The sequence below is a fragment of the Oryctolagus cuniculus genome, chromosome 7, assembly GCF_051225735.1.
Source record: "Oryctolagus cuniculus isolate XC-2025 breed Fujian yellow rabbit chromosome 7, ASM5122573v1, whole genome shotgun sequence".
In the NCBI taxonomy this organism is placed as follows: Eukaryota; Metazoa; Chordata; class Mammalia; order Lagomorpha; family Leporidae; genus Oryctolagus; species Oryctolagus cuniculus.
The window spans coordinates 56171976-56188436 of NC_142873.1; the positions used below are offsets into that span (position 1 = coordinate 56171976).

General features: G+C 40.2%; 1 protein-coding gene across 16 annotated transcripts in view; it reads left to right on the forward strand.

Moving 5' to 3' along the window:
* The window catches only part of CSDE1 (cold shock domain containing E1), a 42095-nt gene extending 25639 nt beyond the window's left edge, over positions 1-16456 (forward strand). For all 16 annotated transcript variants that reach the window (XM_051857366.3, XM_070077822.2, XM_070077825.2 and 13 more), the window contains 10 exons: positions 195-335; positions 423-587; positions 4185-4292; positions 4884-5059; positions 6330-6442; positions 7401-7520; positions 12438-12616; positions 13398-13561; positions 14400-14532; positions 15143-16456. In XM_051857366.3, the coding sequence (XP_051713326.1) occupies positions 195-335; positions 423-587; positions 4185-4292; positions 4884-5059; positions 6330-6442; positions 7401-7520; positions 12438-12616; positions 13398-13561; positions 14400-14532; positions 15143-15190 (1347 nt within the window). In that variant the 3' untranslated portion in view covers positions 15191-16456. The remainder of the gene's footprint in view (positions 1-194; positions 336-422; positions 588-4184; positions 4293-4883; positions 5060-6329; positions 6443-7400; positions 7521-12437; positions 12617-13397; positions 13562-14399; positions 14533-15142) is intronic.
* The last annotated feature ends 5 nt before the right edge of the window (positions 16457-16461 follow it).

Sequence of the window (16461 nt, forward strand, 5' to 3'; positions counted from 1 at the left end):
ATTTGGGTAGTCTCAGAAAACTGCTGAAATTAAATTGCCTTATTGAAAACAATTAAGGTTTATATTTCAGTGAAAATAAAAATGTGGATATAGTATTCAGGTCTCGAGTAGAAAATTCCTGATCTGTTTAACTTGGTAGTTCTTCCAGAGTTTGATAAGCTTCATAGCCAATAAAAATGTTACTTGGATTTCAGGGTGTGATCGCTGCCATGAGAGATGGTTTTGGTTTCATCAAGTGCGTGGATCGTGATGCTCGTATGTTCTTCCACTTCAGTGAAATTCTGGATGGGAACCAGCTCCATATTGCAGATGAAGTGGAGTTTACTGTGGTTCCTGTGAGTAGTTTTTGAGAAAAATATGAGGAGATAGTTTTCAGATATTTCATTGTTTAGATCATCATTAATTTATTTTATCATTTGTAGGATATGCTCTCTGCCCAAAGAAATCATGCTATTAGGATTAAAAAGCTTCCCAAGGGCACGGTTTCATTCCATTCTCATTCAGATCATCGTTTTCTGGGCACTGTAGAAAAAGAAGCCACTTTTTCCAATTCTAAAACCACTAGCCCAAATAAAGGCAAAGAGAAGGTAAGTTTCATATGGTCAAAATAAGTTATTAGCTTTCTATTCCTTTTTAAATTACATACACAAAATAATCATGTAATAGTGTTGTTTCTTTAAGGATTTCCTATTATTCATGGTGAACTAGTTGAAGCAAGTTTCTTAACCTTGTCATTTTTGACATTTTGAGATGGGTAATTTTTTGCTGGTGGTGGATAGAGTGGTTGGGTTGTTTAGCAGCATCCCTGACCTCTATCTACTAGAGGTCAATTTCACAGTCAGAGATGTCTCCAAACATGGTTAAATGTCCCATGAGATGCACAATTACCTCTCGAATGCCAGTTATCTACAGTGTTTTCTTCCCAAACAGTTTAATAAGACTTTGAAAGTTGAGAAGGCTCACTTCACCCATTTTAAGCTCCATTTACTGAAAAATCCACTGAAGATGGTTTCTGGTCTTAAGTAAATAACAAATTGAGAAAGTTGTGTAGAAATAAGTAAATTATACATAATGCAAAATGTTACCATTAAAGACCTTGAGTACTGTGCCAAAAATTCTAACTAAGGATGTGGGAAAGTACTGAAATTTAATGGATGGTGGTAGGAATGAGCTTTCATATTTAAATAGAGGTACAGGTGAAAGAACTCAGGCTTTCTTTAGAAAGCAGTAATTTAGCAGGAAGATCATGTTTGTTTGGTTTTTTTGTTTGTTTGGGTTTTAGTGAGGGGAGGATAGGAGAAATATGGATGAATGGAAGAACAACCAAGGGGCTGTTGTGGTACAGTGGGTTAATCTTCTGCTAACATCCTATTTCTGAGTGCTAGTTGGAGGCCAGGTTGCTCTGCCTCAATCCAGCTTCCTGCTAGTGTACATGGGAAGGCACCAGATGATGGCCCAAATACTTGGGCCCTGCCACACAAGTGGGAGACCTGACGAGCTCTTGGTTCCTGGCTTAGGCCATGTTCAGATGTGACTGTTGCAGCCATTTGAGAAGTGAAACAGTAGGTGGAAGATATATTTCTCCTTCCTTCTCCCTCTGTCACTCTTTCAAATAAATAAATCCTTTTTTTTTTTTTAAGTCTGGATGGTAGAGAAAAGACATACACACAAAAATGAAGGGGGTTGATACAAATTTCCTTAGTAGTTAAGATACTCCTTAAATAGGGACAGAGATAATGGATATATTCAAGAGAAGATACATGAAAAGATTAGAAAGTCAAATAACTTAAAAATAACTACTTAGGAGTTAGAGACAGCATTCTGCACTTACTTTATAGTTTGGAAAATTACTTTACATCTGAACTTCAGTTTTCTTTAGTTTGTTTTTAATATTTATTTACTTGAAAGGCAGAGTTACATGGGGAGAGGGAGGCTGTCTTTATCCATTGGTTCACTCCCCAAATGGCTGCAATGGCCAAAGCTGGGTCACTCCAAAGCCAGGAGCTTCTTTTGGGTCTCCCACATGGGTGCAAAGACCCAAGAACTTGGGCCATCTTCGGCTTTCCCAGGCACATTAGCAGGGAGCTGGATCAGAAGTGGAATAGCTGGGACTCGAACCAGGGCCCATATGGGATGCCGGCACTGCAGGCGGCAACATTACCCACTACACCACAGCAGAAGCCCCAGTTTTGTTTAGTCTTTAAAGATTTATTTATTTATTTGTTAAAGCAATAGATGGAGAGACAGATCTTCAGTTGTTCACTCCCAAAATGGCCACAACTGCCAAGGCTGGGCCAGGCCAAAGCCAGGAGTTCTATCCAAGTCTCCACATGGGTGGCAGGGGCCCAAGTATTTGGGCCATCTTCTGCTTTCCCAGGCCATTAGCAGGGAGCCAGATCAGAAAGTGGAGCAGCTGGGACAGGAACCAGTGCCCATTTGGGATGCTGGTGTTGGAGGAGATGGCTTAACCTGCTGTGCCACAATACCGCTCCTTAGATTCAATTTGTGTGTAAAAAGCACTCCTAGGGACTGGCACCATGGCACAGTAGATTGATCCTCCACCTGCGGTGCTGGCATCCTATATGGGCGCCAGTTCTAGTCCCTGCTGCTCCACCTCCAATCTAGTTCTCTGATACTGCCTGGGAAAGCAGTAGATGGCGCAAGTCCTCAGGCCCCTGCACCCACGTGGGAGACTGGGATGAAGCTCCTGGCTCCTGGCTTTGGATTGGCGCAGCTCCAGCTGTTACAGCTATTTGGGGATTGAACCAATGAAAGGAAGACCTTTTTCTCTGTCTTTCCCTCTCAACTGTAACTCTACCTCTCAGATTAAAAAAAAAAGGCACTTGAGTAGGAATTGCACACATGGCAGATGATGCAATAAGTGACAACAACAAAAATAAAGTTGAACATGGCTTATTTTCTGTTGGCTTTTAACTCTTCAGATGTCCTACTCCCCTCTTGTTTGGCAAAACTGGCTTGATTAAGAAAATCTTCCTGCCCTTTAATTAATTGTTTGTCTTATATCAACACTGTATATACATCCTTCTGTCACTATTTTATTAACTTGTTTATGAATCTGTTTTAATACCCTGGGCTCCACAGGGATTATTTTATCTGTATAGTATCCTCAGATGCTGACTAGATATTTCAGTTGGTGGCTAGACAGGATTGACAGCAAACAATGCTTGCTGAGATTTTGAGTTTGGTTTACTTGCAGGCACATTCATGCCATTGGAGTTAGACCTGCATTTACTGATTTCATGGTTCTTCCCTTAACTAAACTCAAATCTTCTGGATCAGCTTGTCACGTAAATTGTCACTAACTTTGTCATCTTGGTCAAGTTTATTTAACTTGCTAAGACTTTCCCAGTTTGTATTATGTGAGGAATAAGATATTTTTGTCATAATATTAAATTTCATATTACATAATGCCTGCTATATTTTAAATGTCCAGTGAATATTCTCATAGTAGTTATAGATAGAATACAAATGAGTTGGCTCTGAACATGCAATATTTGATTTTATCACCATAGAAATGATGAAATCCTAAAAACAGCATCATTTATGTAGCTGCTGTGCATTCTTTTCTGTGTGACGTAGTTGACATTTTTGAAACTTTACAGAGCTATTTGTTCTTATGTAGGATAATTTAGGTGTTATAGGAACACTAGTATATCCTGACTTAAACAGCTAGATCTGTTACCAAATTCAATTCTCATGCATTGGTAAATACATAGATTGTCTACAAAACACTGAAATACTGTGAATTATTAAAAAGGGATACCTTAGCTTCTGTAGGGATACTAAAGATGATGGGATGATAAAGGTTGGCCTATAGTATGTTCACTTGGTTGGAAATAACACATCCAGTTTGATTTTTGTTCACTTGTGTGGAGTACAGAATAAATGTTTATAAATTTTCAGTTTACTATTCCCCTCTTCAATAGCAAAAAAAAATTAAATCTGAAAGACCATGTTGCAGCAGATTGAGCCAGTCTTGGGTTAAGGCAAAATTACGTCTTATTCACATGAATAATCTTTGATTGTTAGAGAACCCTAGGAGAAGCTACTTCCACAGCTCTGCTAGTTCTTTGGCTCTGGTGTCTAAGAATTACAGTTGCTTATGCTGCTGTGTTTTTGTGCTTAAGATTTTTGATGGTGATCCATTAAATATCTTTCCATAGGAAGCTGAGGATGGCATCATTGCTTATGATGATTGTGGGGTGAAACTGACTATCGCTTTTCAAGCCAAGGATGTGGAAGGATCTACTTCTCCTCAAATAGGAGATAAGGCAAGATAATTCTTCTTTTGTGAGCGAGAATTAAAGATTACCTTGATAGTATTCCTGCGGGATGACTTCTTTAAATTTTAATCAAGTTTTGCTAGTGTTTTCTTTGCCTAGAAGATTAAATACGATATTCTTCCAATTTAAAAGTAGCTATTAAGATCTTAGCAGGCTCCTAGTTAAAGCTTTTTGAGGAATCAGTGTTTAAGCATTAGATAGGAAATGATTAAATCCATTGGCTTTGGTGAAAGTGGTCATTCTAAGAAAGTTATTATGAAACATCATAAAGATAAAATCCCAACAGATTTTTTACATTGCTGTTACTGTTTTTCTCCTACTTAATATGTGGTTTTTGGCTCATCCTCTAGAGTAATTGAGACTCTAAGGAATATGTAATAGACAAAACTTGGACCTTTGTGGAAAGTGGAATGAGTTAAAGTGTATGTCTCTCTGATGGTGAAAACCTATTCCATCAGAGTAATTATCAAGGATATTCGAGTGGAAGACGTGGAATGGGTTTTATAGATATTGCTTTAATAGTGAAGAAGCTTGATGTGGAAGTGGTACAGTATTGATGAGCATCCTTATTTTTCACAGGTTGAATTTAGTATTAGTGACAAACAGAGGCCTGGCCAGCAGATTGCAACTTGTGTGCGACTTTTAGGTCGTAATTCCAATTCTAAGAGACTGTTGGGTTATATCGCAACTCTGAAGGATAATTTTGGATTTATTGAAACAGCCAATCATGATAAGGAAATCTTTTTCCATTACAGGTAAGGAATTCCTTGTAAGAACTTGCAGCTTACTATCATTCATTCTTTTGGGATAGAATTAAAAATATTTAATATTTTTTGATTATACAGCGTTATTTATTTAGAGGCAGAGAGCACTTGCCTTTCCATCCACTGGTTTATTCTTCAGATGCCTTCTCGTGGCTGGGACTAGGCCAGGCCTGGCCAGAGCCTGACACTCAGTCCAGGTCTCCCATGTCGGGGAACTCAATTACTTGAGCTGTGACGCTTGCCTCCTCTTGTGTGTCTATATTAGTAGGAAATGGTGTCAGGATACAGGGGCAGGTATTGAACCTAGGCACTATCAATGTGGGAGTACAACCAAGGGGTCTTTAAAAAGTTGGTGAAAAATGCATATTATGCATAGACTTCCAGAATTTTTTGCATCAAAATATAAGCTTATTTTAATTCAATTTTAAGATTTATGTATGCATGTATATATTTGGAAGGTGGAGTAACAGGGAGAAACAGAGACAGATCTTCATCTGCTGGTCACATCCCCAAATGGCCACAACAAACAGATCTGAGCCAGGCTGAAGTGAGGAGCCAGGAATTCTATCCAGGTCTCCCTGGATGGAGTGGCAGGGGACCAGATAGTTGAGCCATCATTTATTGCCTACACAGGCACATTATCAGGAAGCTGAATCAAGTGGAGCAGCTAGGACTAGAACTGATGTTCCAGTATGAGATGCTGGTCTTAAGCAGTACCTTAATGTGCTGCGTCTGGATGCTGGGCCCCCTCTCAATTTTTTTGAGTTCAAGAATTCATATTGGTGAAATTATGGCAAGATAAAACCTAGAGGTAGTCATCTACCTCTTTATAGGGAACATGGGGCCAAAAGACACAGGTTTGTGCTTGCTTTGAACATTGGATAGGAGCCTTTCTGCTTCAATGAAAGAATATTGTCTTTTTGTATAGGTTGGTTCCCCAGTTATACATTCATGGTGAGATACAACATAATGGTTAAGAGCATGGCTTCTTAACCACATGGCTCACTTTTGAATCCAGGCTCTGCCACTTACTTCCTAGTAACTTTCATCAATTAATTAATCTCTAATGTTTGAAACTAGGAATTATGGCATCTCTTCAATGGTATTTTTAGGATTAAATGAGTTAGTATATATAAAGTGGTTTAAGCCATATCCACATAAAGAAGCATGCCATGAATGCTATAGAAGAAATGAAGGCTACTTAACTATCATTGGTGTTTTTGGTAATAGCTTATTTAAATGTCGTTTCCTTTCCCCTTAGTGAGTTCTCTGGTGATGTCGATAGCCTGGAACTGGGGGACATGGTCGAGTACAGCTTGTCCAAAGGCAAAGGCAACAAAATCAGTGCTGAAAAAGTGAACAAAACACACTCAGGTAGTGAATTGTGACTGTACTTCTTCAGCCTCTGCTTTTAAGTGGGAAATAAAGGATAGGGTGGGAGAGGGAGATCCACTTGTTCACAAGTGTGAACCCCAGATCAACAGCATCCCCTGGCAGCTTAAGACATTGTCTTGACTCCATCCCAGCGTACTAAAATTCTAGGAGTAAGCAATCTGAGGTCTTGCAGGTAATTGGGAAGCACTGTTAATGATATTTTAGGCCATCTGCTTTAAATTCATTTTCAATTCATTGTCTCTTTCTCAAAATTAACCCCAGATGTGTGTCAGTCTACATGAGGCCAGGGAGAGAGACATTCTTTAGAGGACTGTTTTGGAGAAGAAAGAGTATAAATAAGAAAAATGGGACTTAAGAAAACCATTGCTGTCTAAATCTCCAGCTTAACTTTTGGCTTTCATTTACTCTCCATATAACCTTTTCTGAGAGCAGATTCATTTCAGTTCCATAAATATCTAAATGTGCATGTTGTGTTTTAGCCACTGAGGATACAGTAGTGAAGAAAGAAGACAAATCTCTGCTTTCATTGAACTTGATTTTTTTGCTGGAAAATATGACGAGAAGATATATAACATATTATTTGTATTATACTTAAAAAGATAGTAATACATGTATAAATTCAGGGAAATTTATAAGTATTGGAATTGTCATTTTAGAGATCAAACAAGATCTTAATAAAATGGTGACATTTGGTCATCTGGAAAAGTTGAGAAACCAAGATGTTTTAAATATGAATACCTGTTAATTGCTCAAATAAATTTACTTAGTAAAATCAGATATTTTAATGGTGACTGTTCTAGAAAGAAGGACCTATCTCATTTCAAGACTAGTAGGCAGTCAGTCCACCCTCTATATTATGGTGATATTATTTGCTTAGTTCTTTTCCTTTGGGAAAGTTTAAATAAAATTCAGAGGTGTACATGTTTTTGTTTCAAAGTGAATGGCATTACTGAGGAAGCTGATCCCACCATATACTCTGGTAAAGTCATTCGCCCCCTGAGGAGTGTCGATCCAACACAGACAGAGTACCAAGGAATGATTGAGATTGTAGAGGAAGGTGAGTACTTCGTCCTGTCAGACTGATATTTGACATACCTGCAGATGAGTGCTTTAAGCTTTTAAAATAGAATAATAATTGTTGTTTTCAGATTTCATAAAAAATTTAATTAGGAGAAATCACGTTTATGTCCCTTGGCATTAAGGTCAGCCTGAATTTAAATTATAAGCGAAGTATTTCTATGTGAGCATATGACTGATTCTGAGTCATACTGAGATAGACCAAAAACAAAATCTCTCACTAAAATATATGTTTAATGTTGAATATTTGTGCAGGAGTTTACTATATCCCTTCTTTAATTGCTAGAGTTCCATGGGATTCTTACTTCTCATCTCTACACCAAGATTCCCTACAGTTTTTACTTTGTTGTTTTTTCTTCCTCCCCATCTTCAAGAATCTGGGTTCTGATGCCACCCTTCCAATCACCAGCTCCAGAAGGATCAGCTTAGGTCTGTGTGGATAAAAGAAGTTTGCAGTAGAAATGGAAACTATAGGTGATAAGAATAGCATAGTTACATAGATGAGCGTTTACCATTTCAACCAAAGAAAATAAATCCTTTTACCATCCAGAAGTCAGAACAGAGTAGGAAAATAGCAGATATATATTATTTAGCTTTTCATTATGACAGCTAAATACCTGTCTCGTGGTTATGAAGGAATCAGTTTTGGGGGCTCACGGCCCTCTCTTGGTCCCTGTTTGGTGGCCCTGTTGATCTAGTGTCTGGTAAGTTTGGTTAACAGCAAAATACAAGGAGAGGAAAGATCACCTGAAAAACCCAGAAGCAAGAAAGAGAGCACACCTAGGCACTTTTATAAGTAAACCTCTCTGGGGAGTTGGAGGGGAGCGTTGTGGGTGGGAGGGAAGATATGGGGGGAGGAGGCTATTGTGGTCCATAAGCTGTACTTGGAAATTTATGCTCACTAAATATAAAAAAAAAAAAGTAAACCTCTCTGGAGAATTATGTTTTGGGGGCATGCCCCCAGGGGTCTCCCACTAGACCCACCTCCCAGTCACCAAACTTGGATTAAGCATCCAAGCTCTTCTGAACCAATAATTTACGACTTTAGAGTTTAAATTGATCTATGAGTTGGGGAGCCAAACTGTAGCAGGACCCTTTGGGACAAGGACATGAACTTGATAACCTGTTCTTTTACCATGTGTAGTTCATATCAAGTCAGTGTTATGCATGTTGAGACCACACCCTGGGAAAAGGCCATGGGAGTATGGGATACCCACTTTAAATTGTGAGGTAGTATCAAACATGTTTCTTTTATGGCCTTTGCATCCCCAACCTCCAGTCCACTTGTTCTCCAACACTGGCTGTTGAATGTAATCCAAACCAAAAATTTTGTGGAAAAGGAAGCTTTTCATGCATCTCCAAGCCTAGAGTTTTCTGGGCCTGGACAAATCACATTTCCCCACTTGATGGTCTCCTTTTTGTTGTTTTGGGTTTTTTTTATTGTTGAAGATTTATTTATCTGAAAGGCATAGTTATAGGGAGAGACAGAAAGAAGACAGGTCTTTCAATTGTTGGTTCACTCTCCAGATGACCACAACAGCTAGATCTGGGCCAGACTAAGCCAGGAGCTTCTTCCAGGTCTCCCAGGTGGGTGCAGGGACACACGAACTTTGGTGTCTTCTGCTTTCCCAGGCGCATTAGCAGGGAGCTGGATCTGAAATACAGCAGCCAGGACTCAGAACCTGGACCCCTATGGAATGCTGTTGCTGCAGCGGCAGTTTAACCTCCTACGCTGCAACGTAAGCCCCTGATGGTTTTCTAAAGAGTTGCTCTTGCAACTCTTATTTAGGAACACAGTTGTAACTGATTGTAAGACTTTGGAGTAAGGCAGGCCAAGATCTGAATGCTTCCTAACTGTGTAACTATGGACAGATTACTTAAGTACTTCTTAACTCATCTTGTTCATCTTTAAATTAGAGATATCTTCAGACTTAGAAGGTTCTATGGAGACTAATTGTGAATCATAATACATGCTTACTTAATAAATGATAATTGTTGTACCACAACCAGCCTTCTCCAGTTTTTTTTTTTTTTTAATATTAAAATAACAATGAGTATAATTGTTTTTTCAACTTGAAAGACAGAGGACAGGCAGATCTACCTGTCTCCAAATGCCCTCAACTAGTGCTGGGCCAGGCTAAAGCCAAGGGTCCAGAACTCATTCTGGGTCTTGCGATGGGGTGCCAGGGATCCAAGTATTTGAACCATCATTTACTGCTTCCCAGGGTACATACTGGCAGGAAGCTGGAATCAGGAATGGAGCCATCACTCAAATCCAGGCACTCCAATATGGGATACAGATGTACCAAATGGCAACAGAGCTGCACCAAATGCCTAGCCTCTTTAATTACTTGTGTTCTGTAGGAATTTTCTCAAAGATTTTGGGTCCTGTGTATTCTAAATGTTCACCTACCACCATAAGAAGGGTAAAAGTGTTTACAATTCTGAAGCTTCTACTTCATACTTAATTTCCTCTTCCCTTTATTCATTAGAATGTGCAGCGGAACTCTTTGATCCAGTGTTTTGTTTTTTTTTGTTTTTTTGTTTTTTTGTTTTTTTTGTTTTTTTTTTGACAGGCAGAGTGGACAGTGAGAGAGGGAGAGAGACAGAGAGAAAGGTCTTCCTTTGCCGTTGGTTCACCCTCTAATGGCCACCGCGGCCGGCATGCTGCGGCCAGCGCATCGCGCTGATCCGAAGGCAGGAGCCAGGTGCCTCTCCTGGTCTCCCATGCAGGTGCAGGGCCCAAGCACTTGGGCGATCCTCCACTGCACTCCCGGGCCATAGCAGAGAGCTGGCCTGGAAGAGGGGCAACCGGGACAGAATCCAGCGCCCCGACCAGGACTAGAACCCGGTGTGCTGGCGCCACAGGCGGAGGATTAGCCTAGTGAGCCGCGGCACCGGCCTGATCCAGTTTTCAATTATAGCCTGCACTGGTATCAAGACAAGTTGTTTTTTTTTTTTCCTTTAAGATTGATATATTTATTTGAAAGCCAGAGTTACAGAGAAGCAGAGAGAGAGGTCTTCCATCCTCTGGTTTACTCTACAAATGGCCACAATGACCAGAGCTGAGCTGATCCAAAGCTAGGAGCTTCTTCCAGGTCTCCAACATGGGTACAGGGGCCCAAGGAGTTGGGCCATCTTCTGCTTTCCCAAGCCATAGCAGAGAGCGGGATCAGAAGTGGAGTGGCTGGGACTCGAACCAGTGACCATATGGGATTCCAGCACTGCAGGCTGCAGCTTTACCCGCTATGCCACAGTGCTGGCCTTTGGACAACTTTTTACTCTGGGACAGAGTTCAACACACACACAAAATGACCTGTCATAAATAAAGTTTTCTTTTAAAAAAAAATTTATTTGAATAAAGTCAGAGTTACACAGAGAGAGAAGGAAAGGCAGAGAGAGCAGTCTTCCATCTGCTGATTTACTCCTTAGTTGGCTGGAGCTGCACTGATCCGGAGCCGGGAGCTTCCTCTGGGTCTCCCACACAGGTGCATCTTCTACTGGGGCTTGTGCCATCTTCTGTTGCTTTCCCAGGCCATAAGAAAGAGCTGGATCAGAAGCAAGGCAGCCAGGACTTGAACCAGCGGCTGTATGGGATGCCAACACCGCAGGCAGCGGCTTTACCTGCTAAGCCACAGTGCCAGCCCCATAAAGTTTTCTTTAAACGTAATCAAGGTCATTTGTTCACGTGTTGTCTTTGCTTGCATTTTCACTGTAATAGCAGAATTAGGTAGGTTGACAGAGGTAGAATGACTTGCCCAAATTTTTACTATCTGGCCCTTTAAGGAAAGGTTTCTCCTAGACCTGATCTAGGAGAAAAGCTGTTGTTTTGAGTCAGAACTCATAAAGAAGGGATGTCAAATTTACTGCCTGAGAGTAGGCAAAAATATTTTTGGCTAGAGGCTCATATTGTATGCTTGGAAAGAAGATAGTCCTGTGGATGATATTAATAACCCAGGGACTAGCAGTTGGCCCAGTGGTTAAGATGCTACTTTGTGTACCTGTATACCATACTACAGTGGCTTGGTTCAAGTCCTGGCTCTACCTCAATTCCAGCTTCCTCCTAATGTGCACCTTAGAATGCAGCAGGTGATGGCTCAAGTAGTTGAGTCCTTGCTACCTACAAATGAGATCTGAATTGCGTTCAGCTCCTGGCTTTGGTCTGGCCTAGCCCTGGCTGCTGCAGACATTTGGGGAGTGAACCAGCAGATGGAAGATCGATCAACCTCTGTTTCAAAAATATATATACATACATATCACACACACATATATATATTAGTGGCCCATAGTGTTTTGTTTTTTTTTAAAGGTTTATTTATTTGAAAGGCACAGTTACAGAGAGGCAAAGCAGAGGCAGAGAGAGAGGTCTTCCATCCACTGGTTCACTCCCAAATGGCTGCAATGGCCAGAGCTGGGACAATCCAAAGCCAAGATCCAGGAGCTTCCTAGTCTTCCATGTAGGTACAGGGGCCTAAGGACTTGGGCCATCTTCCACTGCTTTCCCAGGTCACAGCAGAGAGCTGGACAGGAAGTGGAGCAGTTGAGAGTCGAACCAGCATCCATATGGGATGCCGGCACTTCAGGTGACAACTTTAACTTCTATGCCATAGCACTGGCCCCCATAGTGCTTAAAATTTAGGTAATGGGATTGTTAAGTGCTAGTGTTATTTTTAAGTTAGTAAATGCAGTTTAAAACTGTTCATTAGAACTAGTCAAATACTGATGATACTTTTTCCCATGGTAGTATTCAAGTTTTAGGATTTAATTTAAGCCTTAAAGTATTCAAAAATTTTATATTTATAAAAACATTTCTCACAATTTTATTTATGAACTTAGTACCATCAGCAAATAACTGAATTACTAGCTTTTAGACTTCACACCTATTTTCTCTTTACAGGGGATATGAAGGGTGAGGTCTATCCATTTGGCATAGTTGGGATGGCCAACAAAGGGGATTGCCTGCAGAAAGGGGAGAGTGTCAAGTTCCAATTGTGTGTCCTGGGTCAAAATGCACAGACTATGGCCTACAACATCACACCCCTGCGTAGGGCCACGGTGGAGTGTGTGAAAGATCAGGTAAGTACTAGCATCTCTGGATTTGTATTTGATCCTTTTATGAGTAACCAAGACCTTCAAATTTTTTCAGCCAAGGGGAAGCTATCTACATGTATTTGATTTTTTTATATTTCTGTTTTACTTCCATTGATTTTAGGTAGCTTACGAAAATAGGAAGAAAACCACCTGAGAGCAAAGGACTATTGGAGGTTATTAGTAGCTAACAAAATAGGGAAAATAAATTTTGAATTCAGGTTTCCAGAATAGAAAGATGAGAAGATCTTACACACTTCTACTCAGAGCTTCTTTTTCAGACCACACAAATAAACCATATTTACAAGTGTTCATAAAATAAGCTAAGGCAAACAAAACTAGTTTTAATACTGAGATCTCAAGGAAATCTTTCAAGTCCTCAGCAAAAACATTTTTCAGCATCAGTACAGAGAATATAACATTGTATGGCTGTTTGCCATAATACCATAACCCTTGTAATTCTAGAAGGGATATGTATGTTAAAGTAATGACTTCCTGATTTTTCCTAACTTAGAAAACACAGTTCATAATATGAAGGAATAATACAGCCTTTCTTTGTTTCAGTCAATCTGCTGCTGTAGTGAATGGCAGTGATCATAAAGATATATTTCTTCCCAGACAGTTTTTCTGCACAGGCAGCTAAAGTGGGACATCAACTTTATTGCCGTGTTTTTATGTGTCCTTTCTAGTTAGGATAAAGGTATTGTGCTTCTTTCAAATTGAGGTGCTCTGCGCCCCTTTATATCTGGTTTTTTTTTTTTCATTGCAGTTTGGATTCATTAACTATGAAGTAGGAGATAGCAAGAAGCTCTTTTTCCACGTGAAAGAAGTTCAGGATGGTATTGAGCTACAGGCAGGAGATGAGGTGGAGTTCTCAGTGATTCTTAATCAACGCACTGGGAAGTGCAGTGCCTGTAATGTTTGGCGGGTCTGGTGAGTTTGGTTGTAGTTGGATTAATAAACACCCTGTCTCTTCTGTAAGCTCTGCTTTATCACATTTCTTTACTTTTCTGTGCCTCCTCTTTTTTTTTTTTTTCTTGATGGTTTCCTGCCTTTGGTGTTCATTGTCTGACTTTAGTCTCATAAATTTAACCAGATGAAACAATTGGTTATTATGCTGTGCTAGATCTTATATGAGATCCCTGAGTGTCCCTTAAAGAACTCTGCTGAGCTCTTTTTCTTGCACTTAAGGAATTCTGCTTAGCTCTTTTTCTTTCATTAAACTATTTCTAGGTTATTTGCTGCTTATTTATTTTCAGCTATTTGAAAGGCAGAACCAGAGAGAGATGTGCAGTAGCCAGGGCTTGGCCCATGTCAGTGCCAAGAATCTGGAACTCTATCCAGGTCTCCCATATTGATGGCGGGGGTCCCAGCACTTAGGCCATCATCCACTGCCTCCCAGGATGCATTAACAGGAAGTTAGATCAGAAGTAGAGGTGCCAGGACATGAACTGGCACTCTGCTATGAGATGCAGGCTTCCCAAGTGACAGCTTAACCCCCTGCACCACAATACCTTCCCCTAAAATTCTAATTTTTATGCCTTAGTCATGCTGATTCATTCGTTACTGTGAGAGGAATTTTTATTCTAGCTTCTGTGCAGTGGTAACCTTGAGATGGAGGAAATACATATAAACAGACTTGCCTGTCTTGTCTTGCCAGCTGGCTTGATGAGGCAATAGTCCTCATTAAAAGTGAGTCATTTGGGCAGTTAGATGTAAAAAGATAACTTCTCTTCTAAGTACTTTTTCTCACCGCCTGACTTTACTGCAGTGAGGGCCCCAAGGCTGTTGCAGCTCCTCGACCTGATCGCTTGGTCAATCGTTTGAAGAACATCACCCTTGATGATGCCAGTGCTCCTCGCCTAATGGTTCTTCGTCAGCCAAAGGGACCAGATAACTCAATGGTATGATTCCATATAGAGCTTGGGGGAGACCAATTGACAAACGAACTTACTGTTGAGATCCTATTTCAAAATTTTGCATATAACTAGTTAGGACTCTCTGTGTGGTTCATCCCCTAATGGAGTGGTTACTTACAACATGAAATATTTTAAGATTTATTTGAAAAAGACATCTCCCATCCACTGGTTCACTCCCCAAGAGGCCACAGTGTCTAGGGCGGAGCCACGCCAAAGCCAGAAGCTTCATTCCGATCTCCCATGTGGTGGAAGGGGCCCAAGTACTTGGGCCATCTTCCGCTGCTTTTCCCAGGCCATAAACAGGGAGCTGGATCTGAAATGGAGCAGCTGGGACTCAAACCAGTGCTCATAGGGGATGCAGGCACTGCAGGCCACGGCTGAACCCACTGCACCACAGTACCAGCCTCTGTGAAATATACTTCTGGCTTTTCCTGATATTTTGAACGTAGCTTAGGGTCAAGAGGATGTACTGTGGATTTTCCTCCTCTAGAGAAAAGTTGATGTAAAATAATACTCTAAACTTGTGTGTGGAACTGTGAATGTACTGTGATGGTGGTGCATCCAAGTCATTAACTATAATTTTATTTCTTCATAGGGATTTGGCGCAGAAAGAAAGATCCGTCAAGCTGGTGTCATTGACTAACCACATCCACAAAGCACATCATTAATCCACTATGATCAAGTTGGGGGGATTCTGGTGAAGGGTTTTGAGTATCTCCCTCTTCATCCCTCCCAAAATCTGGAATACTTATTCTATTGAGCTATTACACCAGTTTTAACACCTTCCTCGTGTTATGTTTAAAAAAATAAATAAATTTAAGAAAACCATTTTAAAATTATGCACAGTTGCAGCCTGGAAAACTTAAGGTGGCGCCTTATAGTATCAATTTTAGGAGCTTTATTTGGTGCATTTAACGCAACTGGTAATTGCAAAATCCACTTCGCCTGTGTAAGTGAAAAATAGACTGTTATCTTGTTGGCCCTATGAAATTCTGCACTTGATATTTAGTGTATACTCTACCTTCATTACTTCTGGCAAGATATTCTGCCTTAGCATTCAGTTGCATTCTTTTCCTTTCCTTCCTGTTCGTTATGCTTTAATTCTGAGGACCATATGAGGGTAGATTATATTACCTTTTTAAAAAGTACAAAAACTTGTATAGGCAAACCATTTTCTTAAGTTGATGGCCAAATGTTAAAAATGTTATTTTTCATATCATTTATAATCTTGTCACAATCCACTTAACGAAGTTTGGTTAGATTTTAATGAAAATTATCTTCCAGAGTAGTTTTTTTTTTTTTTTTTTTTTCCGGGATGGGGGGTAAATAACTTTACTGCAATTAGTATGTATGGTGCAGAATTTCATGCAAATGAGGTGTGCCAGCAGTGTGATAATTTAAACGTATTTAAACAAACAAAAGAAGAATGCACAAACTTGCTGCTGCTTAGACCACTGCAGCTTCTAGGACCCAGTTTCTTTTACTGATTTAAAAACAAAACAGAAAAAAAAAATAAAAAAGTTGTGCCTGAAATGAATCTTGTTTTTTTTATAAGTAGCCGCCTGGTTCCTGTGTCTTGTAGAATAAAGGCACTTGACCCTTGGTGTAGCTTCTGTTCCACTTTCTATCACGGGAATGGATTGGTCTGATTTCTTGGCCCTCGTCTCAAATTGGCCAAATACAGGGTCCCTGGCCAGTGGACTGAAGGCTTTGTCGAGGATGACAAGGGTCAGCTCAGGGGATGCGGGGGAGGGCGCTTTGATCTTCCCCGTTGTCGTTTGAGGTTTTGATCTCTGGGTAAAGAGGCCGTTTATCTTTGTAAACACAAAACATTTTTTGCTTTCTCCAATTTTCTGTTAATGGCGAAAGAATGGAAGCGAATAAAGTTTTACTGATTTTTGAGACACTAGCACC